At 33.5% G+C, this 27,361-nt stretch overlaps 2 protein-coding genes across 4 annotated transcripts; both read right to left on the bottom strand.

Annotated features, from left to right (window-relative positions):
- Positions 1-17,257: 17,257 nt before the first annotated feature.
- On the bottom strand, positions 17,258-18,960 carry LOC130961063 (oxygen-evolving enhancer protein 3-2, chloroplastic). Its single transcript, XM_057886712.1, has 3 exons — positions 18,539-18,960; positions 17,694-17,989; positions 17,258-17,475 (listed from the first exon to the last, which is right to left on the bottom strand). Exons 1-3 carry the CDS (start codon positions 18,852-18,854, stop codon positions 17,377-17,379), a joined length of 711 nt encoding a protein of 236 aa, XP_057742695.1. The 5' UTR covers positions 18,855-18,960; the 3' UTR covers positions 17,258-17,376.
- Positions 18,961-19,191: 231 nt separating this feature from the next.
- LOC130961061 (transcription termination factor MTEF18, mitochondrial-like) lies at positions 19,192-22,241 on the bottom strand. 3 transcript variants are annotated; one of them, XM_057886710.1, is made up of 3 exons: positions 21,904-22,241; positions 20,244-21,642; positions 19,192-20,104 (listed from the first exon to the last, which is right to left on the bottom strand). In XM_057886710.1, the coding sequence occupies exons 1-2, from the start codon at positions 22,200-22,202 to the stop codon at positions 20,502-20,504; spliced, it is 1,440 nt and encodes a 479-aa protein (XP_057742693.1). In that variant the 5' UTR covers positions 22,203-22,241; the 3' UTR covers positions 19,192-20,104; positions 20,244-20,501. The 3 variants fall into 3 exon arrangements, with proteins under 3 accessions (XP_057742693.1, XP_057742694.1, XP_057742692.1); XM_057886711.1 differs by having other exon boundaries at positions 21,954-22,241; XM_057886709.1 differs by having other exon boundaries at positions 20,244-22,241.
- Between the last annotated feature and the right edge of the window lie 5,120 nt (positions 22,242-27,361).

The following is a 27,361-nucleotide window of genomic DNA, read 5'->3' as shown; positions in this document are numbered from 1 at the left end:
GCACGCTATGATTTTTTAAAAGGTATATTTAACAAATTAGCTTTAATAAATTATTTCTAAAAAATAAAAACTATATCAAAATAAACGTTAAAGCACTATCGGTTGGGGTTGGGGAATAAAATATGAATGATATGTTGTAAAGTAAAAAAGTTAGTAAAATAATAAAGTAAAAAATTAATTATTCTTAAATTAAGATAATGTGATTTATATTTTATGAAAGTTACAAAAAATTAATGATAATTAACTTTATAATTTATCATCCAATTTTTTCACTTTAAAAAATTTAAACTCATAAAATACACATTAACAAATATTATATAATAGTCAATGTTTTTTGCTTGTAATAAACTAATAATATGTTAATATGATTGAATTATTAACTTTTATAAAAATTAAATTAATGAAAAATTTGAATTTTTCTTTTTTTTTTTCCTTATAGATACAAATTGAATTGTTTTAATAAATTACGTGCCTCACTGTATTCTTGTCGTAACTCGTAACGTATGCACAAACTAATGCATATAACTTTCATTCATATTTTTAGAAAGGCACTTATTTTCTAAACTTTGTAATCTTTTATTTTTATCTCTTGTCATACTCATTACATGTATGACACTTACGGAGTTATGGCGTTAACATTTATTAGTAATTTTATTTTGCGTTAATATATACGTTTCACTTTATCTTTTGTACGTTGCTTATACGTAGGTACATACATATACATACATATAGGGCATGCATATACATACGTACCAAAACAAATTTCGTAAGAAGCAAGGGAGATATCAACTTGTAAATTTCGTTAAATTAGTAAATAATTAATTAATAAATTAATTTTTAATAAAAAAAAGTTAGAAATGTGAATATTATATTAAATTTGGGTAGTATTTATTAAAATAAGAATTTTGACATTAATTTAAAAGAAATTCAATCTAAAATTAGACTGAACAGACTAAATTAGTTGAACTGAACTCAAACTAGACCCATAGATCCAACCGGTATAACACTTAAGTGGATCCAAGCTTTCTTCTCCTTTATTTCAGCAGAAGCAACGCTGAAAGCTTCCAGGGAAAACAAGAAAAGAAATTTCCCTGAAACTCTTACGGTAAAATTCAACTCGCCGTAATTCTTCGGTCCGAACTCCAATCGTCGCACTGTTTGCGACTACGCGATCACCGCGTCGAGCTCTACGTTTCTACCAGAAAAATTTTATAGGTAAGTCATTCATTACTCCCGGCCACTCCTTTCCCCTAATTTTCGAAAATATTGTAGGGGTGTTGAATTTCTTTGCTCTTTGATATTTTAGGATCTAATTAGTTTGAGGAAAACGTTTACTCTTACTTATGTGAAGCTTGGGTAAGGCGAAGATACCATAAATCCTATTTAATTTATTGAATTTATGTTTCGGGTATTAAATTGGGTATGTATGTGTTATGAATATGTATTAGGTTGTGAATAAATAATTGGAACTTGAAATTGTGGACGTTGAAATTTTGGTGGAGGCTGTGCATTAGTATTTTGTTGGGTTTTTGGGGCTATGTTTGTTTTGGGAGAATTGCTTTGATCGCTACGTGGGAATCGACCAAAGTATGGTTTAGGTTTCTTGCATTTAATATATAATGTTCTGTGAAAATTTAGGCTAGATGACCATAGGATAAGCTGAAACGCACGGACATGTACAATGCTTAGTATTTTTCATATTTATGATGTGATTTAATTATGTGATGGAGGTTGTTGTTATATTGATGATACAATGAAACATGAGTAAGTTGGTGATTATAGGTTTACAAATATATTGAATGAAGGCAAGATTGATTTGTTGAAATGTGTAATGTTGATGAATGGTGATTGATAAAATAGTTTAGAGTATTGTTGAGTTTTGTTAAAGGCAAGATTGATTTGTTGAAATGTGTAATGTTGATGAATGGTGATTGATAAAATAGTTTAGAGTTTTGTTGAGTTTTGATACTAGCATATAGTGTTGGGATTGGCAAGTTTGGTAAGGAATGGAATGGAGATTTTGGATGTAAATAAGGTTAAAGGGGTTTTGCAAAAAGTTGGTTTTTGGCCAAACTTCGGCGAGGCATAACTTGGTTTTTAGACCCTCAATTTGCTTCCAACTTGTTTTAAAGTGAAAATTGGGTTCACGAAGTTTACGCTATTCGAAGAACGGGTGAAAAATATTTTAAATCGAAGAAGTTATGGGTGTTGGAAGATTATAATCAAAAACTGTTTTTTTTTTGTTAATTCTGCAGCTTTGCTACTGAATCTGATTGTTTTAAAGAAACATACGCCCACGCGTACGCGATGACCCACGCGCACGCGTGACATGAAGTTTTCAACTACGCGTACGCATGACTAATAGACACGCGCGCGAGCTGCATTTTTACACTCACACGCATACGCGTGGCCTTCTTTTCAGCAAACATGATTTTTCTGAGTTTTAAACTCTGTTTCAAACTTTCAAACCTCTATTTTCATTCCTTTAGTCATAAACAACAGTATTAAACCTGATGATCAGATGAAGTTAGGAAATGGGGATAACTTGAAGGAGAAGTAAAGCTGAAAAGTGATGAATTGATTATGAAATGCTCCAGATGATCATGTATGATACTTGGCTTGAATAATCACATGAAAGATTATGTATGATACTTGGCTTAAATAATCAAATGATCTGAGATACGAGATTCCTTGGGTAAAGTACCGTGGCTTGTTACCATGTGTACCAAGTCAAAAACTCGATACTCTGTTGACCCTGCGACGTAAGGATGACCGGGTACTTATAAATTTTCGGGAATGGTACCCCCATTGAGCGATTTGATATATATATATATATATATATATATATATATATATATATATATATATATATATATATATGAGTAAAAGTTATGCATAAACTCATGGGGATGCACGTCGGGGGACAGTCCAATGGTATAGCAAACCGGACTTGTCGGGTTGGCTTGATAACCGACAGATGAGATTCGTCAGCCATAGGACAGGCGTGCATCATGTGCATACTACTTGAATTACTTGTTTGTGCATTAACTAGGTGTGCCTAAGTGTACTCGCCAAGTTAAATGTATATTTATTACATGTAGTACTTGCAACCTTCTTGTGCTTGACTTTATCTGTTTATTTGTCTATGAAATGCTGACGGAGGTGGAGGTATGGAGGAATGGTAGTGTGAGACTTAGATTTAATGTTAAGTTAAGTTAGACCCAGATACTCTTAGAACACCACCTTTTATGGCTTCTGTTTAATACTTTAAGCTTTATAATCTGAGTGTCGGCGTTCTAGGATTGCCTCTGACATTCCCAGGACCTTATATCTTATATGTATGGCACCTTTACCATATTGAGAACCACCGGTTCTCACCCCGTACTATATTATTATTTTTCAGATGCAGGTCGAGAGGCACCTCTTTAGGCGTCTTAGCTCCAAAAACAAAGTGGTTATCGAGTTACTTTTTTGGGTTGTATAGTTCTATATATATATATATATATATATATATATATATATATATATATATATATATATACTTATTTTTTTCTCCGTATAACTTGTTCCCTTTGATCCTATTAGAAGTTTATGGAGAGACAGGATTTTGTTTATGTAAATTTGGGTTTTGGATATGTATATATATGTGTATTGTAAGACCCAAGACTTTTGAAAAGTCCTATTTTAAACTAATCTCATACCATATATTTATTTACAGTTTTAATTTCATAAATTATCTTAAGGTAATTAAAGGTAGTTTTGATTAATTGAATTTGAGAAAAATTAAGATTTTTATCCAAACTCTATAATTATGGATTATTCTACTAATTACAATTTAAAGTTTTAGAAATTTAAAAATTGAGGTTTGGCTATTTAAAATTAGAATTTTATCTAATTTTATAATTATTGAATTATTTTGTATATTTAAATTATAAAGTCGGCAGTTATAAAATAATAGGGATCTTTATATGATTTGAATTGAAAAATTAGCATTTTAAATATTAATACTGTTGTTTTGAAAAAATAAAGGAATTAATTATATTATTTCTAATTTTGGGGTTTGAACATTTTATTGAAAATAATTTGTGAATTTGATGAACAAATAGTATATTTAGTGTTGGATTTAATTTGGGTTTCAATTACTATATTATCCCCTACTTTTATTTGAAATTACAAAATTACCCTTGTACCCAATTTTACTCTAATCCCAAAACTCAACACACACAACCCTAACTCGTTACCCACTTTCCCCATCAGCCACACACACACCCAGAAGCTGCAGCAGCAGCTGCTACCCGAAGAAACAAAAGAAAGGAAGAAGGAAGGGGGAAGCAGGGGAAGGGACTGCGGAGGAAGGGAGGAAGAGAGGAAGAAGACCGTGCTGGCGTGCTGGACCTCACCGCCGCCGTCGCGCCTTCGTTGTGTTACCACCAGGAGGAAAGAGAGAGAGAAAACAAGTCAAGAGAAGAGAGGAGAAGAAGCCGCCACGGGCGCGTGTCAGTCGCCGTCTTCGCGAGGTCCCTGGTGCCGTTGTCGTCCTCGCCGTGAAGCCTGCACCGCTGTTGCCACCCAACGCCGACGAGATAGAGAGATCTGGCAGAGAGAGAGATAACTCGAGAGGGAGCCACCGCGGGAAGGAGGTTGCCGCCGCCGTCCATCTTCCCTGCTGCCAGATGCCGTCGCCATTCGCAAAGAAGAGTGGGAGCTCGCCTTGCCTTCAGGCCCGCCATCAGATCCGCCATTGGGGTTGTGAACAGAGGACGCAAGAAGGAGAACCACTGCGGAGCTGCTGTCGCCGCCGCGTGTTGGCCTCTTCGCCGTCATGCTCGCGCTACTGCTGCATCGCCGGAGTTCCATGCCGCCGTTACTGCCGCTGAGAACTGCCACTGCTGCCGCTGGGAACGCCACTGCCGGTAAGGGTTTAAGTTGGTCTTCATTTCTTTTGAGTTTCTGGGAGCTTTGTCATCACTGCCTGTTTGTTACAGCCGCTATCGCCAGAGTTTTGGTCGCCGCTGCCGCTTGATGTGGCTGCCGGGCTGCCGCCAAACCAGTTTGGAGACCGCCGCTATTCCGGTTCAGCCGTTCCTTCTTCGTTCGGTAAGCGTTTTCGATTTGAAATCCCTTTAGATTATTGTTCTTATAGTTTAGGCTGAGGTGTTGTGGCGTTATCAGTTGTAGGGTTGTGTATCGATGTTTGCGTGACGTGCTCAGAGTTCGCGGCTGCTTCGTTTCGCAAGTTCAGTAAGTATTTATGTTTCAGAAAGTCTCGCGTTAGTATTCTGTCGTGTTTGGTTAATGAATGTGAACTTGAATAACGTGGGGTTGAGTCCTAATTATTGTATGTTGCGACTAGTGTCGTTATGGTTATTGCGAAAGTGGCTTGGAGCCGAGGTTTTGGTTGCCAGTAATTTCGAGTTGAGGCGAAAAGGACTCAGTAAGGTGTTTGGGTTATGGTTTCGACGAGTCAAGGTAGGGGCCTTTATACAAACTAATTTAATTTAAATTGAAAATTTTTATAAATAGATATGCCGTGTAAAACATGTTTCTGGTAATTATGTGAGTCTTATGAATTGTCTGATTTTGTCCTGAATGAATATGGTTGCTTGTTTTATTGAGATAATGTCTGCTTTGATAAATTGGAGGTTTCTAGATTTGATTGAATTGAAATGATTTTTGATAATGTGAAAGTTTGAGTTTTTGTTTTATTAGAAACTGATTTGGTCTTGAACCTGTTGGAAAGAGTTGAGGATTGGTTTGGTTGGGACCCAGATAGGGTGGCAAAGTCCAAGTTTTAGTGGAGATGCTGTCGAAATTTTTATAAAATCTGAGATTTTGATTGGAACGTTATTTTAAAAATAATGAATTATGCTTTGAATTAAATGTTTGATAAATAAATTATGTTTGAACTTGCCTTATTAAGGAAATTTTTATATTTTGGATGTAATTATTAAGAAAGGAATTATGTCTTAAAAATCAATTTAAATATGGAACTTTTTATGTTTTGGAATTTAATTTAAGTAAACAGATTTTGGAGGGGTTTTAATGGATTTAAAATAAACCTGGTTTTCAATTAATCTATGTCACTTTAGGACATTTTGGGAAGAGCTTGAAGTATTTCCTGAAACTTTGATTTATTAAAATTGAAACACTTTCCGAGCACTTGGTAATAGATTTAAGAATGAAACTGAAATTGGTTTTCGATTTAAAAATGATTTGGTTTTGGCTTAAGTTTGGTTGGTTTTGAAATTGGTTTGGAATAATTAGAAACACGATTTGGTTTTGGTTTAAACTCTATTCTATTTATTCAACTCAAGAAGTTAAAGTTTCGGAGGTATTCAAGGAATTTAAGAAATGAGTTAGGTTATTCTTCCCTGAAGTCTTGAGACTCTGCTAAGGAATTTTACGACCATATCTTGATTTAGAAATGAATGATTTTGAGTCTTTCAAAGAGATTTTGAATTTGGCATGGTTTTGTGATTGTTTGGAAGTGTTGGAAAGACGTGGAAAGTGGCTCCATTTTGAAAAATGATTCTTGGCAAGATGTGAATTGAATACGGTTGTTATTTAAAAGTAAATGGGCCAAGAATGATTTTGAAGTAAGATATTGAGCCTGATTGATGTGTTGAAAATGTTTTTCTGAAAAACCCCTGGACTACTATTTTATATTGAGATTATGAGATGCTATGCTCCCGGCTGGGGCCGAGGTTGGATCCCGCCTGTCGAGGTAGCGGCGGCGGTGTAAGGGTGGTGGTTCGTCCCGCTTGCGCTTAGATGTGAGGTTGGTGGCAATAGATCCCGCTCGCATCCCTTCGGATCATCAGAGCGTACAGGTGCAAAATCCTGGATAGTGATCCGAGCACTATATCTCAGGGGTTCTGATAAACCACTATTTCATGGTTTATCTTGTGCTCAATTGAGTGGTTTTTATCAACTCTTTACCCATTTATTCATACTATTTGAATGGTTTTACTTTTTCCTTCCGGATTTTGTGCTATGATTGAAAACATGCTTCTTTGGGTTTAAATTTGCTATGTTTAATCATCTCTTATTAACATTCAATGCCTTGATATGTGTGTTAAGTGTTTTCAGAGATTACAGGGCAGGAATGGCTCAGAGGATGGAAAGAAAGCATGCAAAAGTGGAAGGAATACAAGAAGTTGAAGAAATTGCTAAGCTATCCAGCCTGACCTCTTTGCACTCAAACGGTCATAACTTGAGCTATAGAGGTCCAAATGATGCGGTTCTAGTTGCGTTGGAAAGCTAACACCCGAGCCTTTGAAATGATATATAATTCGATATAATGTCCGTACATAAAAATGACGCGCACGCGTGAATCACGCGGATGCGTCGTTCTACAGAAAAATCAGCGACCTGCACGTGGCAAAATTCGCCCCCAGCAATTTCTGGGCTGTTTCTGACCCAGTTTTTGACCCAGAAAACACATATTAGAGGCTATAAAGTGGAGGAATACATCCATTCATTCACACAACATTCAAATTCACAATTTTAGGTTTTAGATGTAGTTTTTAGAGAGAGAGACTCTCTCCTCTCTCTTAGGATTTCGGATTTAGGATTTCTCTTAATTTTAGAATTGCTTCTTCTCAATTCCAGGTTCAATGTTCATTTAAATTATAAATTCAAAGAGTACTTTTTTATTTAATTTTATTATTTATTTAATTACTTTCAATTTTATTATCATGTCTCTTTTCTACTCCCTTCTCCCAACAACGAAGATGGTATGCATGTTGATAGAGTAGACTCCCAACTTGACATGGGGGTTTATTAAAAGGAGACACTTGAGTTGGAATGCTCAAGTGATTAGTTAAATTGGAAGTTGTTGGCTAATTCTCTATTTACTAACGATAGTCCTTTCCAAGGGAGAGGATTAGGATTTGCGAATAAGAGTTAGCTCAATCACTTGACTTTCCCTTATCTAGTAAGGATTAACTAAGTGAAAATAACAACCTTTTGATACTACACTTGAGAAAATTCCAACAAAGATAGAACTTCCAATTAATCATACCCCCGGTCAAGGATTTTTTTATTTTAATTACATAAAACCTCTTTTTAATTTTCATTGCTTTAATTTACAATCATATGCTTGTGCCCATTGCCCAAAATCCAAATTTTCCAGAAAACTCATAACCAATAATAAATACACCTTCCTGTAATTCTTTGAGAGACGACCCGAGGTTTAAATACTTCAGTTATAAATTTTATTGGGTTTGCTTTAGTGACAACCAAAACTTTTGTACGAAAGGATTCTCTGTTGGTTTAGGAACTATACTTACAACGTGATTATTTCTATGAAATTCTTTACTGGCAGAAATCAGTTCGTCAAAATGGCGCCGTTGCCGGAAAATTAGAAACGTGTACCTTATTATTGGTTATTGTAAATATTTGTTTTTTCATTTCCTTGTTAGTGTTTCTAATTTTAGGAGTTTATTTTCATTAATTTTTGTTTTTATTTTCTTTTGCTACTATGAATTCTCACCCCTCTGGCTTCAAGTTTGATTCCAATGTTGTTATAAGGAATGGAAGCTATAATGAGAGCATGCATCAAGGTTGGAAGAATCAAAGATGGGAGGAGCCACAAGGATTTGATCAACCCTCTTGGCAACAACCCCCTCCAATGCGCTATCACTAACAACCACTCTGTGATGCATACCAGGACAATAGTTATGGTGGACCTTTTCGTGACAACCCACTTCCACCAAATTACTATGGTCAAGAGCCATTTCGAGGTGCATACCAAGATGATAGATATGGTGGACCCTCTTGTAGTTACCAACAAGCCCCACCCTATGCTTATGAACCACTTCCACAACATACCTTTGAACCACCAAACTCACAAGCGCCTTACCACCAAACATCCCATATGACCCTAATCCATATCCACCATACCAACCACATTATGAGCCGAACGAACCACCACATGAACCACACCCAGAACCACCACCTCAATATTCACCATCTCCATATCCTTATCAAGAAGAACCACCTTCCTACCATGCACCCTTTTTCCAAAATAATGAACCCTCCTATCCACCCCAAACCTCTATGGAGAGCACACTTACCTCTCTCATTGGTCTCACCTCTACACTCCAAAATCTTATATCCCGCATGGACCAACCTTCCACCTCCAATATTCAACCCTCAAGCTCTAGTGCACTTTCTTTTCAACCACAGAATGATCTCTCCATCCCATCACCACCATCCATGGAAGAGCACCCACATCCATCAATCCAAGAGCAACACGATCATGCTGTTGACATAGAACAAGAAAGAAGGGATCGTCTTAGGGATGCAATGGATCGGTTGCACGCATCCTTATTTCCAGAGGAGCAAGAGGAGACCCAAAAGGTAGAGATAGTGAAGACCCTTGAAGATGAAGGAGTAGATGAAGGGGGTTGTCATGGAAAGGTAATCATCAAGGAGGAGTACGATTTTATGCTAAAACAACTGGACAAAGCCGCAATAGTCAAAGAGGAAGTGGTTAAAGACTTAGGAGATGCTGAGTCTCCATGGGAAAGTCCAGTCATAGAACCTCCTTCCAAGATGTTTGATGTTGATGTTGAGGAGGGAGTACAACCTCCAAGGTATATCATGGTTAAAAACTTGGAAGAGGTTGATCAAGAGGTGGAGATTAAAGAAGAAGAAGCACAACCTCCCATGTCCTTGGTAAGCAAGGAAGAAGAGATTGAATTGGAAGAAAGCTACCAAGAAAAAGAGGTTGAAATTGAAGAGGCTTGCAAGGAGGTGGAAGTTGTCAGAGAAGAGCACACGGGAGTGGAGCTTGTAAGATCATTAGAAACACCTCTCCCAAGGCCATTACCGTCCAACACAACGTTGAAGTGGGCAAAATTTTTATCCTTGACATTTACTTTCCCACTTGAATATGGGCTACTGGAGATGGATGGTCAACTTAGAGCTCTCTGTGGCTTTAAGAGTAAGAGGGAGATGGTCAGTGGGAAGAGTTGTCAATCAATGTTCAATATGGTTGCATGCTCCAAATTGAAGTGTAAGGTTTGGTGTAGAGCTCAATTGAATGGTTCTAGAAAGTTGTTTGGACGCTTTAGTGAGAATTCTAGTTGCTTGCCACCCGGATGGAATCATGATGATCAACAAGAAGACGGGTGTAAAAGTAAGGTCTGGGACCCCGGAATTCATTCTAGCAATTAACACTCTTGGGGCCTTGTCACTTGCTTCAACTTGCTTGAAGGCTCTTTACGCCTAATTTGGGATCCCAGAGGCTATTGGAAGTACAAACACTGGTGGAGATTCCTGGATGAGTTCAAGCACAAGCCACCATAACAAGGGACTCACCAAATGTCCAACTTAAGGACTTTAGCTAAAAGTGCTAGGTGGGAGACAACCCACCATGGTATATTCTTTCCTTTTTGTTCTTAGCTTTATTTTATTTTATATCATTCGTGTTCATTCATAATTTCTACATAGTCATCTGCATTCTGCATTCTGCATTTTGCATACTGCATAAAAAAATCGCATGCGACGCGCGAGCGTCACCGACGTGTCTGCATCATAGGTGCCTTGGACACGAGAAGAAAAGAAGCAGAGAGTCACGCGAAAGCGTGGCTGGAGGCGTGCCTTAGGCACAAGCATGCCCACGCAAACGTGTCGCTGACGCGCCCGCGTCGTTTTGGAAAATAGCCTCTCCATGCGTGCGCGTCACCCACGCGCACGCGTGACCTTGCAAAATCGACGTAAAGAGGTATATGGCAGCAAGTTATGATGGAGTGGGGCTGGAATGGTGCTGGAAGCACCAGCCCTACCACAGAACGCGCACCCCACGCGGCCGCGTCGTTTTTCAAAATATGGCCAGTGACGCGCACGCGTCACCCAAATTTTTGGCAATGTGCATTTAAAACAGAGAGTTGTGCATACACGAGGCTACACTCGCGCCAATAGCACAAATTAGGTCACGCGTCCGCGTCACCTGAACTTATCACCCACCACGCGATCATGTGCTCCACGCGTCCGCGTCACATGTGACGCATAGCTTATCCAGATCAGCCCAGTTATCTTATCTTTTCTTCCCCAATCCTAATTTTTTTTCTTCTCATTTCTTATTTATTTCTTCTCCCTTCTTTCTTCTTTATTCCTTCTTACTTTTTACTTTCTTCCCCCTTCTTTTTCACATCCATTATCAATGTTCTTTTCTTTTCTTCTTCCCCTTTTTAATTTTTCATTATTATTTTTATTTTTATTTATGTTTTCTTCTTCTTTTCTTTTTACTTTCATTATCTATATTTTTTTTTCTTTCTTTTTGTATTATTTTTATTAGTGTTAGAAATTTATTTGGGTAATTATTTTCTCCTATATAATTGCTTGTGGATTAATTAGGAATTGTTTGACAATTATTAATTATTTTTAGGGTCACTTGCATGTTCAAATTTAATACTTTCAATCACACATTTACCATGCATACTAAGTGTTTGTGAAAAAGCTCGTATAGCATTATGCATTTGTACTTACTCTATTCTCCTACTCTAATGCCTATTTTTCATAAAACTCTTTCATTATTTTATTAATTGAATATAATTATCAATACAAACAGATTGTTAGTTTGAAAGAGTTGATAATCAAACTTAGACATTTAATGCTTGATCTATGATACTCATGCCTTTGCCAGCATGTCAATAAACATCTTGCATTTAATTGCCATAACATGCACTTGCTATATTTCCATTGATGAACTTATCACATGTAGTCACGATCATGTGTTAACGACATCCTTCTTTACAGTGCATTGATTATCACTTGTCACATCCTCTTCCTTGCTCTAACCCTTAGTTTTAAAGTTACTTACTTTTTCCCTTTTCAGGATGGCCACCAAGAAGGGTAAAGAGAAAGCTACTCCCAAACCACCAACAAGGAAAGGAAAGGAACAAAAAGAGCACCAGCTGAGAAACCACAACCTCCATCCACTTGCACATCTTAGCATGCACCGAGAACGGTGCAATCTTTAAGTGTGGGGAGGTCGATACCGACTTCCGTGGGTTAGTACCTTCCTGTCTCAACACCAATGTTTAATTTTTTTTTGTTAAATGAGTTGTTGCATTTGCATGTTTGTTTGATTTTTGTGCATATTTTACCACTTGGTTGAAGAAATATTTTCTTTTTCAAGAAACTTTTTATAGCATTTCACTAATTTGAATTAAACTTTTCGAAAAACTTGTTTGAAGAAATTTTAATTCGGAATATGGTTTTAGAGCTTGAACACACAAAATAAGTGAGATTTAAACTTAATTGCATGGTTACATTATTTAACTATAATATTTTATTCTTGTATGTTTTTTTCTCTATGATTGTAATCTATATTTTGTTCCAGTTTATATGTCCAATGTTTAATGTGTTACATGCTTGCATATGATTGATGCCATGATTTGTTTTTGCTCACTTATCCCAAATAGCCTACCCTTCCATTTACCTTTGTTAGCCACTTTGAGCCTTTTTAATTTCCATTTATTCTATATTTTACTACATCACTAGTCTTAAGCGGAAAAACAAGTAATCAACCCAATTGAATCTTTGGTTAGCTTAAGATAGAGATTGTGTATCAACTAAATGTGGGAAAACTGTGGGAACATAGGTTAATAAGGGAATGTGTTATGTTTTTACTTTGATAAAATATTAGGAATTTGGGTACCTACTCATGTGAGACCAGAAAAATTAAAAATCCATGTGCATTGATAAGTTATGTTTATTTTTCTATTTAAAAAATAAATAAAAAATAAATAAAAAAATAAAAAAATAAAAAAATATAAAAAATATAAAAAAAATATTCAATAAATAAGTAAATAAATAAGGGGACAAAATTACCCCAATGCTAAGTTAAGTTAAGAAAAAGATCAATACATATGTGATAAAAATTAAAAGAAAGGTTAATGTATGAGTATGAGATGAAAAAAATGGGAATTTTGGGTAGCTAGGCATGATTTTAGAGTTATATAGAATATGTGTATGTTAGGTGAGAGCTTAGACTAGTCAAAGATTCAATTCATAGCTCACTTACCCATATATATCCTCACCTTTACCTTAGCCCCATTACAACCTTGAAAAGACCTCATGATATTTGCATTGGTACATTAAATACTTGTTGATTGGTTAGATGAAGAACAAAGTTTAGAAAGTATGACTAGAGAAGAGTAGAGTGATTAACCCTAGACACTTGAGAGAGTCAGAGTGATATACACTACCAGTGAGGGTTCAACGCTTGATTCTATGTTCCCTGCTTTCATGAGCTACTACAAGTTTACTAGTCTCTTATTGTGTGATTTAAATTAGTGGAATCTGATTTATGTTTGTCTTGAAGAATTTATTTACTTTTAACCAAATAGGTAGAAGCATTTCACATTTAGTTGCATTCATATAGATAGGATTGTATTTCATACATTTTACCATTCCTCTTCACTCCTTTATAGCTTCTCTTGAGCTTAGCATGAGGACATGCCAATGTTTAAGTGTGGGGAGGTTGATAAATCACTATTTCATGGTTTATCTTGTGCTCAATTGAGTGGTTTTTATCAACTCTTTACCCACTTATTCATACTATTTGCATGGTTTTACTTTTCCTTCCAGATTTTGTGCTATGATTGAAAACATGCTTCTTTGGGCTTTAAATTTGCTATGTTTAATCATCTCTTATTACCATTCGATGTCTTGATATGTGTGTTAAGTATTTTCAGAGATTACATGGCAGGAATGGCTCAGAGGATGGAAAGAAAGCATGCAAAAGTGGAAGGAATACAAGAAGTTGAAGAAATTGCTAAGCTGTCCAGCCTGACCTCTTTGCACTCAAATGGTCATAACTTGAGTTACAGAGGTTCAAATGATGCGGTTCTAGTTGCGTTGGAAAGCTAACATCCGGAGTTTCGAAATGATATATAATTTGTTATAGTGACCGTACAACAAAATGACGCGCACGCGTGAATCACGTGGACGCGCGTTCTGCAGAAAAATCAGTGACCTACACGTGGCAAAATTCGCCCCCAGCGATTTCTGGGTTGTTTCTGACCCATTTTTTGGCCCAGAAAACACATATTAGAGGCTATAAAGTGGAGGAATACATCCATTCATTCACACAACATTCAAATTCACAATTTTAGGTTTTAGATGTAGTTTTTAGAGAGAGAGAGGCTCTCTCCTTTCTCTTACGATTTAGGATTTAGGATTTCTCTTAATTTTAGGATTGCTTCTTCTCAATTCCAGGTTCAATGTTCATTTAAATTATTAATGCAAAGAGTACTTTTTATTTAATTTTATTATTTATTTAATTACTTTCAATTTTATTATCATGTCTCTTTTCTATTCCCTTCTCCCAACAACGAAGATGGTATGCATGTTGATAGAGTAGACTCCCAACTTGACATGGAGGTTGATTAAAAGGAGACATTTGAGTTGGAATGCTCAAGTGATTAGTTAAATTGGAAGTTGTTAGCTAATTCTCTATTTACTAACGCTAGTCCTTCCCAAGGGAGAAGATTAGGATTTGCGAATAAGAGTTAGCTCAATCACTTGACTTTTCCTTATTTAGTAAGGGTTAACTAAGTGAAAATAACAACATTTTGATACTACACTTGAGAAAATTCCAACAAAGATAGAACTTCTAATTAATCATACCCCCGGTCAAGGCTTTTTTTATTTAATTACATAAAACTTCTTTTTAATTTTCATTGCTTTAATTTACAATCATATACTTGTGCTCATTGCCCAAACTCCAAATTTTCAAGAAAACTCATAACCAATAATAAATACACCTCCCTGCAATTCCTTGAGAGATGACCCGAGGTTTAAATACTTCGGTTATAAATTTTATTGGGTTTGCTTTAGTAACAACCAAAACTTTTGTACGAAATGATTCTCTGTTGGTTTAGAAACTATACTTACAACGTGATTATTTCTATGAAATTCTTTACTGGCAGAAATCAGTTCGTCAGGTTCCCACACCATGAATCCGAAGGGCAACATCTCCATGGGGATGTGTCGGGTTAGCTGTTGAACCGACAATGTGATATCACAGCCAATAGGGCAGACATTCATCCTTTGCATTTATATGACATTGTTTGAGTGTGCATATTGTAATTGGTTTGCCTTTGTGAATACTATGTTAATTGCTAACTGCTATAGTTGTTGTAATTGTTATTGATTGTGTTTGAACTACATTATTTGTGATTATGTTTGATTGGTTAGTTGGTGATGAATTGGTTGATGATTGAGTTGTTTAGGTCGAGGACCGTGTTGGATTGAATGGGCTTGAGGCTGTGATTGGTATATTGAGTTCTAGTTCTGTATAAAGTATCTGACCGGTTCAGCATAAACTTAATGAACCTATGCTTTGAACGGGATGGTCATTTATACCACGTAGGTAACTGCTTTCATGGTTATAGTCTAGAAAAGTATGAAAAATCAAACTCTTACAACATAGACTTAATTGAACCTATGTTTGGGACATGTTGGTCTTTCATACTATTTAGGAAAAACTTTTTAAATTTTACAAAAAACGAAAAAGGTTTTGTTTTAACTTATTTGAGAAATTTACCAAGTCTTCAAAAGGAAATTTTCTGGATTTCGAATGTGTACCCAAGGTTATTGGAAAGACTCATAAGACAAGCAATGATCACCGTACTCTAAGAATAATTTTATTTTACGTATCTTGTTATAGCAATTTCTGTAAATCCTATAGTGAGAACAAGCGAGGACGACGTTCTCACTCCCTTACAGGTTATTCTTTTTCAGGATATGGACGACGAAACTTCAGAAGAGTTATGTTTATTTTCTGTTTATTCGGTATCTTTGTATTATCTTAGTTATTATCTTCCCTCGCCTTTATCTTTATTAAATTTGTAAGAGGGATAGGTAATTATGATATGTATGTTTGTAAACTAGTGTTATATATATATATATATATTATAGTATTGTATCTGGTTTGTATGTACATGTATGTTTATGTTTTCAACAAAAAAAGTGTTTAGGAAGGGTTATGCGGTTTTAAGATTTAAATAGGCTAATATTTTAGTATTAAATATTAGAAGAGTCATCGTAATACTCGAGCTATCAGAGTGGCGCAGTCGAAAGCGTGACACTTTGATAGTTAGGGTGTTACATGAATATATTCTCCGGCCAGCCTAGACTTCGCGAGCTGAGTTAGGAGCTTGTTATTTTGTATCTTTGGCCCTCTATTTCTACTTTTGTTATCTTATGCTTGATAGTTATAATTTTCTTAGCACGCAAGTTAACTCATTAATTGAGCGTTTCGCGTTTATTTTTGCGATTTTTATTTCATCTATTCTTCAAAGCTTCTGGTATATTATAGTTTTTCTGATATTATATGTAAACATTTTATTTTAGAAGTCGTAATATCACATCACCTCTATTTTACGACTTAAGCGTAAAGTTCAGTGTGGTAGGGTGTTACAAAACTTATATTAGAGATAACAAAATAAATTAGTTAATAAAAAATCTGACGTTAATAGATGATAATACAAACAATATTATATTATCATTTAATCAAATTGGCTATACATGTATACTCTTTGAAGTAGTGAATTACTTTTAAGAAAGAGGTTGATATGACAATATATTAAGAAAATTTTATTTGTCAAAAATATTATATACATAGCAAAAATATATTTTATACAGATTGTTAATTTGATAGTTGATTTTTAATATACACATAGTATCATTATTTATTTATATAGTTATTCTTTTGGTTTTTTATGGTATTTTGCAGCCCGATAGATCAAGAATTGACTCACTATGGATTTAAATTGCATTTAAGAGTCTATTGTTGGTCAATGAATTGCAACATACATAAAACGATATTCGAATCCCTAACACTTACTTAAATAGATAAGTGAGCTAACCATTCGACCAATCCATATTGGTGATATAGTCATTCTTTAGAGACTAAACTTTGAATAGAAACTAAAATGATACATAGATAAAAGTTAGATTCTCAAGCAACATGTACCATTTTCTCTTCCATTGCAAATCTTTGATGCAGCAACTTAGATTGTATTCTTCCTTCAAATGGAATTCCCGGACTAGTATCTTATGAGCCAAATATTGATACAATTCTTATTTACTTACTCTTGTTTTGTAATAAGAAATTAAACTTTATTGGTTATTCATTTTCTATATTGTAGGAAGGGTAAAGTGATGATAGGCATTGATCTTGTTATTAGGCTGTTTCATTAGAGAAGCTAGCTAAGGCCAATTGATGATAATTTCCACATTATTCATAATGAACTTGCCCTCTTTTGATTTCCTTCAAATATCATCAGTCAAACAAAGTGTCTGAGAAGATCATACACAAAGCTTAGACAGGAAAAAGCATGAAAATACTAATCATATTTAACCAAGTTTGGCAAGAACATCATTCAGAGAAGATACAGTCTCAGCATAGTATTTCTCTGCTTCTGGGGTGCTCTTCACTTTTGCTGCATGATCAAGCTGTTAATCACACATAAAAAACAAATTTTGATTAGTCTAACTCTAAACTCTCACAACAAACATCACTAGTAAAAAGCTGTTTCCTCTTTTTTCTTCATAAAATTCTAAAAACAGAAAATACTAAAAAAATGAAAACGGAGAATAAAAATGCAAACCAAATGCACAAATATTTTAAAATTCTCTCATCTCTTTTCGCAGTGTGGCCATTATTGACTTACATTGCTGATATCCTGGAAGAGCTTGCCAATGAGATCCTTGAGGGGTTTCTTCTGATCCTTAGGCTTTGCAGAGACAACAGTGTTAAGGTCATATCGGAGATACTCGGCGCGGAGACGGAGGTCATTCTGAACATATGGCCATGCCTTCTTGTCTATCAACTGCTTCACATTTACAATTTCCTTTGCTGACTCCTTTGCCCTTTGTGCTGCCTCACTTGGTGACAATGGCTGAAGGAAGAACCTGTCTTTCAATGGCAACTTAAGGTCCCTTGGTTCATCAGAGTTCAGTGTTCCAGCTGCCAAATTTTTCCATAACACAAAAACACCATGGTTATAATTTTCAGCCACAACAACAAAATCTTATCCCACTACATAAAAATCACCAGTTTCAACTATAGTTAAGTTGTGCTCTTTTTACTTGACCCTCGTTACATAATATTAGATAACTATATTTCAACTAACAAATTAGTCACTCATATAAAATTTATATTAAAATATAAAATTATATATATACAGTTGATTTAGTAGCTGATTTTTATGTGTGCTAGTGAGACATATCACTTATCATAGACTAATAGAAACTAGAGTTTAATTTTGATGCACTCAGTAACTCATAGTCAATGTGAAAGGTTATTTTTGCTGATGTAGCAATACATAATTAGATGTACGTGTAAAACGGATAGTGCATCAAAATTAAATTCTAAAAACTATATCTAATGCCAATTGTGTGACTATTTTTCTTCTCTCATAAGTCATAAGCACATCTAATATAAAGAGATGAATCCATGTAAACAACAAGAACAAAAAAGGAGATTGTAGAAGAATGAAAGAAAGTGAAGACTTACGGAGTCCACCGGAGGGAGGAGGAGGAGGGCCAACTTTGATGGGTTTGGCATCAGCAAGAACAGCCTGAACAAAGGAAGCAGAAGCCAAACCAGCAGCAGCAGCACCAAGCATGGCTCTTCTGCTGCTCTGTGGAGAAGCCTCTTGATGTTGTGCTCTCACACTCACTGATCTTGCTGACGTGGCACCCACCCTGCTGCTGTTGCTTCCACTTGCCACATTCATCAACCGGTTTGAGCCACTCAGCTGGATGCTCCCTTCAAGCACACCCTGTGATGATCCTCGCAAACCTGCCATTGATGCCATTGCTTGGGCCATTCTTAAGATATGTGAGTGCGTTTGTGGAAACTTGAATGGGAATGTGAATGTTAACTAAGAGAAGAGAAGCTTCAAATATGATTGTTTTGTTTTGGGGGTGTGTGATGGAGAGTTGTTGAGTGGAATGTGGCTTATCATATCTGCCATTTGGATAAACTTGGATATGCTTTTGCCCAATCATGTTCCAAGGATTGTTCTTCTTATATGACATGCTGGATTGTGTTTGCCTACGTGGACCCTTTAACACTTTGACACGTGGATTCACAGATTATTAAAACTGTTTTTTTTTTCATTATTTAGCATCTCATTTTCCTTGCTATTATTTGTTTTTTGTCATTTAGTTTAGTTACTTGTAAAAGTTGAATGAATTGACAGATGTAAATAATAATTTATCCTTATCCTTAAACTTTTTTTTAAGAGTTGGATTTTATTAATTAAATAAATTTTAACTTTTTATTCATTATATTTTATATCAATAATTTAAAATTTATATATTTTATATCAATAATTTAAATTTCTTTGTTTAGATTTTGCACCAATTAGTTTTTATATCAGTAATTTAAAACTTTATAATTAAGTTTTTATGTTAAATATTTTTTTAATAAAATCCTTACTAACAATTGGCTTTAAAAGGAATTGAATATTTTTAGAATATTTCATTCTACAAAAAAAATTAATAAATACTTAATTGAAAACTTTTATCTAATAATCTACAAACACCTAACAAAACATTTATAAAACTATGAGAATCTACTAAGTGATTAAACCTTAATGCTAGAAATTTCAACTAAAAAAATGAAAAAATTGAAAACTTTAGTATCAAATTTGTGGTTAATATAACAGTTTCCATATTGCCATATGATGAACAACCTCAACAAATAGGCCCAGAAAAAAAAAATAATTGCTCAACTTACATTTCTTGCTTCTCTCTTGATAATGAAGCATTTGGTTAATGATGAGAATGTAGGCCAATTACTTTGCCCCTTATACAAGTGCTCAATTGATCTAGTTACCCCATAAATTCATTATGATCCACCTAGTGTTACTTGCAATCATATCAAACTATCAATGCTTGCACTTTGTGAAGAACTTGGTAGCTTGTTTTCTTTCAGGAATGATCACAGATTCATAGTTACAAGGTTTCTTTTACTTTTGGGAGCCATAACCATCAAAAGAAAAGATTTGATCTCAACTCCAACACCTTCCACAAGCACCAACATCCATGGTTTAGGAAGCCATTCCCAGTCTTGCTGCAACAAAATAAAGTTTATCAAATGGTATCACATTTCTCCAGCAACTTTTCGGGTGGAGAAAACCAAAGAACCAAAAATCCAATTTACATGATGAAAGGAAACAAGTCCTAGCGAAACATTCAATTGGCCTACTTACATAGCTCCCTCTAACATAATCAGTTTGTAGAAGCATGACTAAAGGTGCACAGATTCATGGTTTCTTTCTCTCAAATCCGAGATAGGATGTCGGTAAGAACTATGCAAGATACTTGCAGGTTGTTCTTGATGTCTATCTCACTGCCACTGCAAAGGAAATGCATCTCTGTAACAAGTTTTGTAGCAATATCTCAAACATTTTTGTCTTCAACTCCAGAAGAAGAATTATAACCAAGTATTAAGAATCTGTACAGATTCATCATTCCGGCAATTTGCGGAGATAGAATTGCTCAAACCAATGTTTCGGAGCAGCTGGGTGGATACGAAAAGCATGAGGAACAAAGTTCTTGTCGCTGGTCGCAATCATGGTTGCCATAGAAAAGTTTTTGGCACAATAACCCTTTTCTATCATCCACATATAGAATCTGAACCTAGGTTTAATGCGGTTTTCCAAGTCAAAACATAAGAATGCTGGAAAAGTGTCCAAAAGCTCCACAGAGGATCCCATTTCCTCATAGAGGAACTTAATCTTTTTCTCAATGATTTTCGGGTGTTGGCTTAGAACCTTAGGTCGAATTGCAACTATCTTGGAGAGCTTTGAGAATTCAATCCCTAAATGAAGAAGGCAATCGAATCGTTCCTGTAACTTGCTGCTAGTCCCATTCAAGTAAGTTAGGACAGCCATGGTCAAAGCAGTTTCTCCAAAGCCTAAGGCATGCAAGAAATTCAGTTTATTCATGGTGTGAACTGGGGTTCTCGAAGCACGAATCGCCTTTAAACCATCTTGATATCCTTTATCTTGGTCTTCATTGGGAAAGCTTGTGACATAAGTCAGCAAGAGTTGATGCTTCCCATCCTTTATCCTATTAAAGAACCACTTACTTAAACCCAAAGCCCTCATTACATTAGGCAAATTAACCATTTTTATTGTTCCCAATGCATGAGCATAGTTTTGCTGGACATCCTCAAGATCCTTGGAGCTCATGCCAAAGTGTTTCAACAGCTTCAATACATTGATCACCGGCGTTTCGAAATCAAAATTCAACAATTCCGAGTCATGTAGGATCAATCGAGCTACTTCCTCCTTCTTGACACCAAACCTAGAAAAATACTCAGCTTTCTGCATCAACTCCTCTTCTCCATGCTCAAGAATCACATTCTTATACCTTCCAATGAGCTCCCCCATCTTACCCTTCTCACCATTCGAATTGTAAAAAACCCGAATTTTCCTACATACCTCATACCAAGAATCTGCATTCCCCTCAACACACCCTGCCAAATCAAAATCCAGAAAAACCAACCTGAGATCAGCAAGTAGCCCATCAATCTCAGCTTCCAACACTCCTCCCTGCTCACCAAAAACAAAAGGGAAAGCCAAACATATCCCAATGACCTGAACACTGCAAAAACCATAACTTTTCAGCACACACAGCCTGCCCTTCAACTCATCAGTATTACACCTAAACACAGAACAACGTTCCACATAAAGCAAACCAAGCTTATCCCAAGGGAACCCAAATTCATAGAGCACACAAGCAGCATCTAAAATGGAGCCATCCTCAGAGAAGAAAAACTTATGGGGTTGCAACAAGTTAGGAACTTGACTATACTTTATGCCAATGCTTTCAAAAAAGAACTCAAATTCATTGATGGGGTTGTACCTGAGGAACTTGTTGAGGGTGTGGGAGAAAGACGGAGCTGAAAATCGCACCTTTGCAACGAGGTTGGAGAGAGAAGTGTGAGAATTAGCAGCAATCTGATCAGCAAAGGCATAAGGGATGGACCTTGTGGAATGAAGGTAATCAGTGAGGATCTTCTGGGCTTGAGAGAGAGCAAGGTTCTTGTACTTTGAAGGAACCTTTGTTCTGGTGGCGGTGGTGCATAGACGGCGGTGAAGGAACAACATCGTACAGTGCGGAATGTTTTCCACTTCTCCTTCCCCTTGCATCATCGTATTCATGGAATCATGGTGTCCTATCAACACAGTAACAATGTCGAGTGTTTAATTTCTTTTCTAGGAGAGTCACAAATAAATCCGCTCTATTTATATTTCACACAGATTTATTTTAACAAAAAAGTATTAATAAATTTTTTTAGAAACAGATATGCTATTTTTAAATTAATTCTTATGATAATTTAAATTAATTAATTTATATTTATTATTCTATAAGATATTGATATTTTTTTTGGATATTAGATTGGATATGTAAATTTTTGAGATTTTTCTTTTATTTTTTCTTTTTGTTGGGATTAAGGTTAACACCACAATTAAGGGTTGGTTTTATATAATATATAGGATAAAGTATTGTTTTGACTCTTAATATTTGGGATGAATTTTATTTTGATTTCTAATATTTTCATCATTTATTTTTATTACAAAGCATTTAAAATAACATTAATATTATTTTATTATCAAATATTTTACTAACACTTAAGTATGATTAGAACCATCAACATTTACTTAAACTGACCACTCAATCAATCTAAATTGATGTACAATATTTTACCCTTTTTTCCAATTTACTACTACTCTAAAAAAGATTTTATGGTGCTTACTCAAAAAATCAACATAATATACTGTCTTTATGTGTCAATTATTGAGGATTATTAGAGCCTATTTTTTTTAAATGAAAAAAGAAAAAGAAAGATTAAATTAAAGTAATATAATAAAAATTTTATTATAATAATAAAAAATTTGAGAAAATTTTTAAATAAATAAATTAAATATTTTATTTATCAAAATATATTATTATAAAAATATTTATTAATTAATGTAATATTATTTATTCCATTTATATTAAAAACAAATATATACATATATTTTATTTACACTATAAATAAAATAAATAATAATATAAACAAAATATTAAAAAAGTTTATTAATGTCTAAAATAATAATAATAATAAGTATAAAATTAATTAAAATAATAAATATTTGATATTTTTTATTATAAAATTATTAAAACATAAAGTTTAGATGTGTTATATAAATCGATTTTACTTTTTAAAATAATCTCCCTTTAAATATTTGATATTTTTTATTATATAATTGTTAAACTAAAAGATAGTATTTATAGTTTATTTTAGATTATTTTAAAAAATAAAATCGATTTACATAACTCATCTAAATTTTATGTTTTAATAATTTTATAATAAAAATATCAAATATTTATTATTTTAATTAATTTTATACTTATTATTAATATTTCAGACATTAATAGACATTTTTAATATTATTTTTATATTATTTTATCTATAGTATAAATAAAATATATGTATATACATCTTGTTTTTAATATAAATAGAATAAATAACATTACATTAATTAATAAATATTTTTATAATAATATATTTTGATAAATAAAATACTTAATTTATTTATTTAAAAAATTTCTCAAAATTTTTATTATTATAATAAATTATTGTAATAAAATTTTTATTATATTACTTTAGTTTAATCTTTCTTTTTCTTTTTTCATTTAAAAAAAATAGACTCTAATAATCCTCAATAATTGACGCATAAAAACAGTATATTATGTTGATTTGTTTTTTAAGCACCATAAAATTTCCCTTACTCTAATATATATGTTTTAGCTTTTAGGTTATTGATCTTTTTGGTCATAGCATGCAATCAATTTTTGGACCCGGAACCAAATCTAAACTTCATTGATATGTTGACTAAACTGTTCGAATTCAAATACTTTACAAGGGTGGCCGGTTTGATCCAACTAATGATGGGCCTCATTGGATCAACAGATTAAATACAATACCCAGGAAGTTTCCAAAACATAATGCAGTTGAAGAAAACAAAAAGATATTCTCGTATTATTGTCTCAAGTTTCTCAATGGTATAAGACCAAAAAACAAAAAAAGTTTCTCAATGGTATAGTTTTCTTTAGAATATTTACAAGTATGAATGTGCAAAATATCGCCCATCTCTTTTACTAATTTTTGAAGTTGAGTTATGTAGCATCAGAGTTTATCTGATCTAATTTAGTTCGGTTACTCGAAAATATTCATTACTACAAACGATAGGATTTAAATTTTATTTGTGTTCCTTGGGCTTTAAGCCCCTTCTAAATACCCCCAAAAAAATTTTACTATAATTCTATTCGTAAATTTAAAATTTTTTCAAATATTTTTTTTCTGTCCGCATGTTGAAAATTTTTCAACCCCAACCTACTCCCATGCTGCCCTAAAAAAAATTTAAATTATAATCAACTCAATATTAAAATTACAAACAACATAATCATATCAATTCATCATCAAGTCTTTGCTAACAATAATTTTTTACAATATAAACTAATAAATCCAAAGTACAAGTAGGTCAAATAAGATTAAATTTAAATTCAAATTTTACTATATTGGCAACTCAACCCATTTTATTTTAAATTCTACTTGCCGCTAATCGAATTAAGTATTCACAGAATAAAATTAGTATTTAGCCGTGACGTATTCATTTCTAAGCGTAATTGATATTTACATGAAAACATCTTTCACCATTACTATTAGTATTGAAATTGTATGAGAAAATTGACACCTTACATTTTACTTTATTTTTGCACTTTATTGAAACTATAAACGAATAGGATTCGAGAAGTGAAAAATGATAGAATATATTTGAGTAGCACAAACAAGCACATCCAAAAAACCAAAACATGATTGTGTGTAAAAGTGAGGGTATTGATTCCCTAATCTATGCAAAATAAAACGTGAGATGGGATCGGATCACATGAACAGAAGAGGACCCACTCATCAATATTATTAGGTTCCCTCTGACTTCACAAAATTCGCATCCCATGCATGCTTCGTGGGCTCTACCACTCCATTTTCAACTCCTTCATTCTCATCTTACATAATACATAGTACATACCATACACATATTCTAATACTTCGTACCAGCTAACCTCACATTACCACTGTCTGCATCATTTATCTTTTAATAATTAAATCTTTTTTATTGCAAATTATAATAATAGTGAAATCTCAATTAATAACTACAGCTGGATCGGATAATATCCGCATATCCGCAGTCATTATTTGCATATCCACAATAATTATCTACATCCGATTCGAATTTTATGGATATTATCCGATCCGCAGAGCCATCGGATGGGATCGGATCCGATCCGCACTATGGTAGGATGGGATTGCAGATTTGGCGGTGATAATCGCAAATCTGATTCGCAGATCCGCATATATGCACGTCTCATATAAATAGTATAGTTTAAGAAAGTAAACCCTAATATGATATGAATTTTAGTGTGTTGTTTTATGAATTTTAAAATATCTTATTTTTTATTTTTTATGTTGTACTTTAACTTAGAAGAATTAAATTTAAATCTTGTGTTATTATTTTTCTTTTGTTATTCAAGAGAATTTTTATTGATAATATTTTATGAATAAATAGGGTTAAACAAGTGAAAATACAGATTTTTTTAGAGTAAAAAATGGCCTTAAAACAAAATTTTTTAAATTATGCGGATATACCTGATATCTGATCCAATCCGATCCGATCCGCAAGTATGCAGGTTGGATCGGATCTACTTGAAAAAATACGAATATCGTATCCAATTTGATTCGATAAGTACAGTGTGGATTGAATAGAATTATAAGCTATATCGGTTTTCAATATCCGATTCGTGTACAGCTCTATTAATAACTAATTAAATTAAAATTGTATCAAATAATATGATGGTGGATGAAATAAAATTTTTCTTTCCAAACCAACGAACCATACTAGTCATCAATTAATTATCACATAAAAAAATATATTTAATATTTCATAAATAAATTATTATATTATTGTTAATAAAATTAATTATTCATTTATTGTGGTTAAATTAATATATATATATATATATAAATATTTAGTAGCTAATTTTAAGTATAATTAATATTTTTAATATACAATAATACCTAAAAGATTATATATCTATATTGTGTATTGTTGTACTATTTATATAATCCCTTCAGTTCTTCTTTTGAAGCAAAATGATGTTCTTTTGATAATTAACTGTCCCTCAAGATTTTAAATCCAACACTTCTAACCATCATGACCTGAGGTGTCGGTCAGTATATATATATATATATATATATAGTTGAAATTCATCCAAAGGCCATAAAAACAGCCAAAAGAAACGAGGAGAGGGGGAATCATGTGACGATGTTTATTGATAGTACTATTATATCTCTTTATCACAGCCAAGAAATGTAGCCTGAAAAGGAGTTAGAAATTAATATGTCATTAACGCTAACTTAGAAAAGCGCTATGAACTGAAAATTCGGAAGCGAACAAATGTTTTTTTTTTTTTTGGGAAATTCATGTTATTAGATTGGATCCGGTCTTAAAATGTCACTATGTCTATCTTAATCCGATTTAAAAGTAATTTAAAATAAATTAAGTTCATTCTATATAAAATTAGTATATATAAATTTTTTAAAATAAAATAATATTATATAATATAACAAATATTAATTAAAATATAAAAATATAATATGACATGATTAATTTTATTTAAAAAAATATTTATTATAAAAATAATTTTTTAAGTTAAACCAATAAATGAAAGCATAATCTAATTTCAATTTAAAAATAATATCCGATAAAAATAACAAATCTAAACCTAAATAATTTTTCCTTAGATCCAAACCGGATCTCGGAATCAGAACGGAACTTGAACACCCTAGTTCCAAATACACATGTGGACAAATGAGATTACAAAATAATAGTATATGACAAGAGTAGTGATGGTTAATTATTACACAATATATATATAGAAAGCATATGTAAAGTATAAGCAACGCACATACCTACCTAGTATGTATTTGAAGTTGGAAAAATGATTGGGCATTGAGTTTGACAATAATGTCCTCACTCTTCACCATACATGTGACCACAGGTGTATGTGCCTCCCACCCATATAATATATTTACCATTATTAATTGGATACTTGAGAAAATTAATTTATTTTAAATGAAGAAATAATAATTAAGTGTTTTGTAAATTTGTTAACAAAAACTTCATTGTTACTTATTATTGCGTTATGATGCATGCATTAATCCAAAACCAGTTATATATAGCTTTTGAGAATAAAGTATACAAAATTCTAAAATTTA

The sequence above is a fragment of the Arachis stenosperma genome, chromosome 2 (assembly GCF_014773155.1).
Source record: "Arachis stenosperma cultivar V10309 chromosome 2, arast.V10309.gnm1.PFL2, whole genome shotgun sequence".
In the NCBI taxonomy this organism is placed as follows: Eukaryota; Viridiplantae; Streptophyta; class Magnoliopsida; order Fabales; family Fabaceae; genus Arachis; species Arachis stenosperma.
This window is presented reverse-complemented; position numbering and strand designations above follow the sequence as displayed.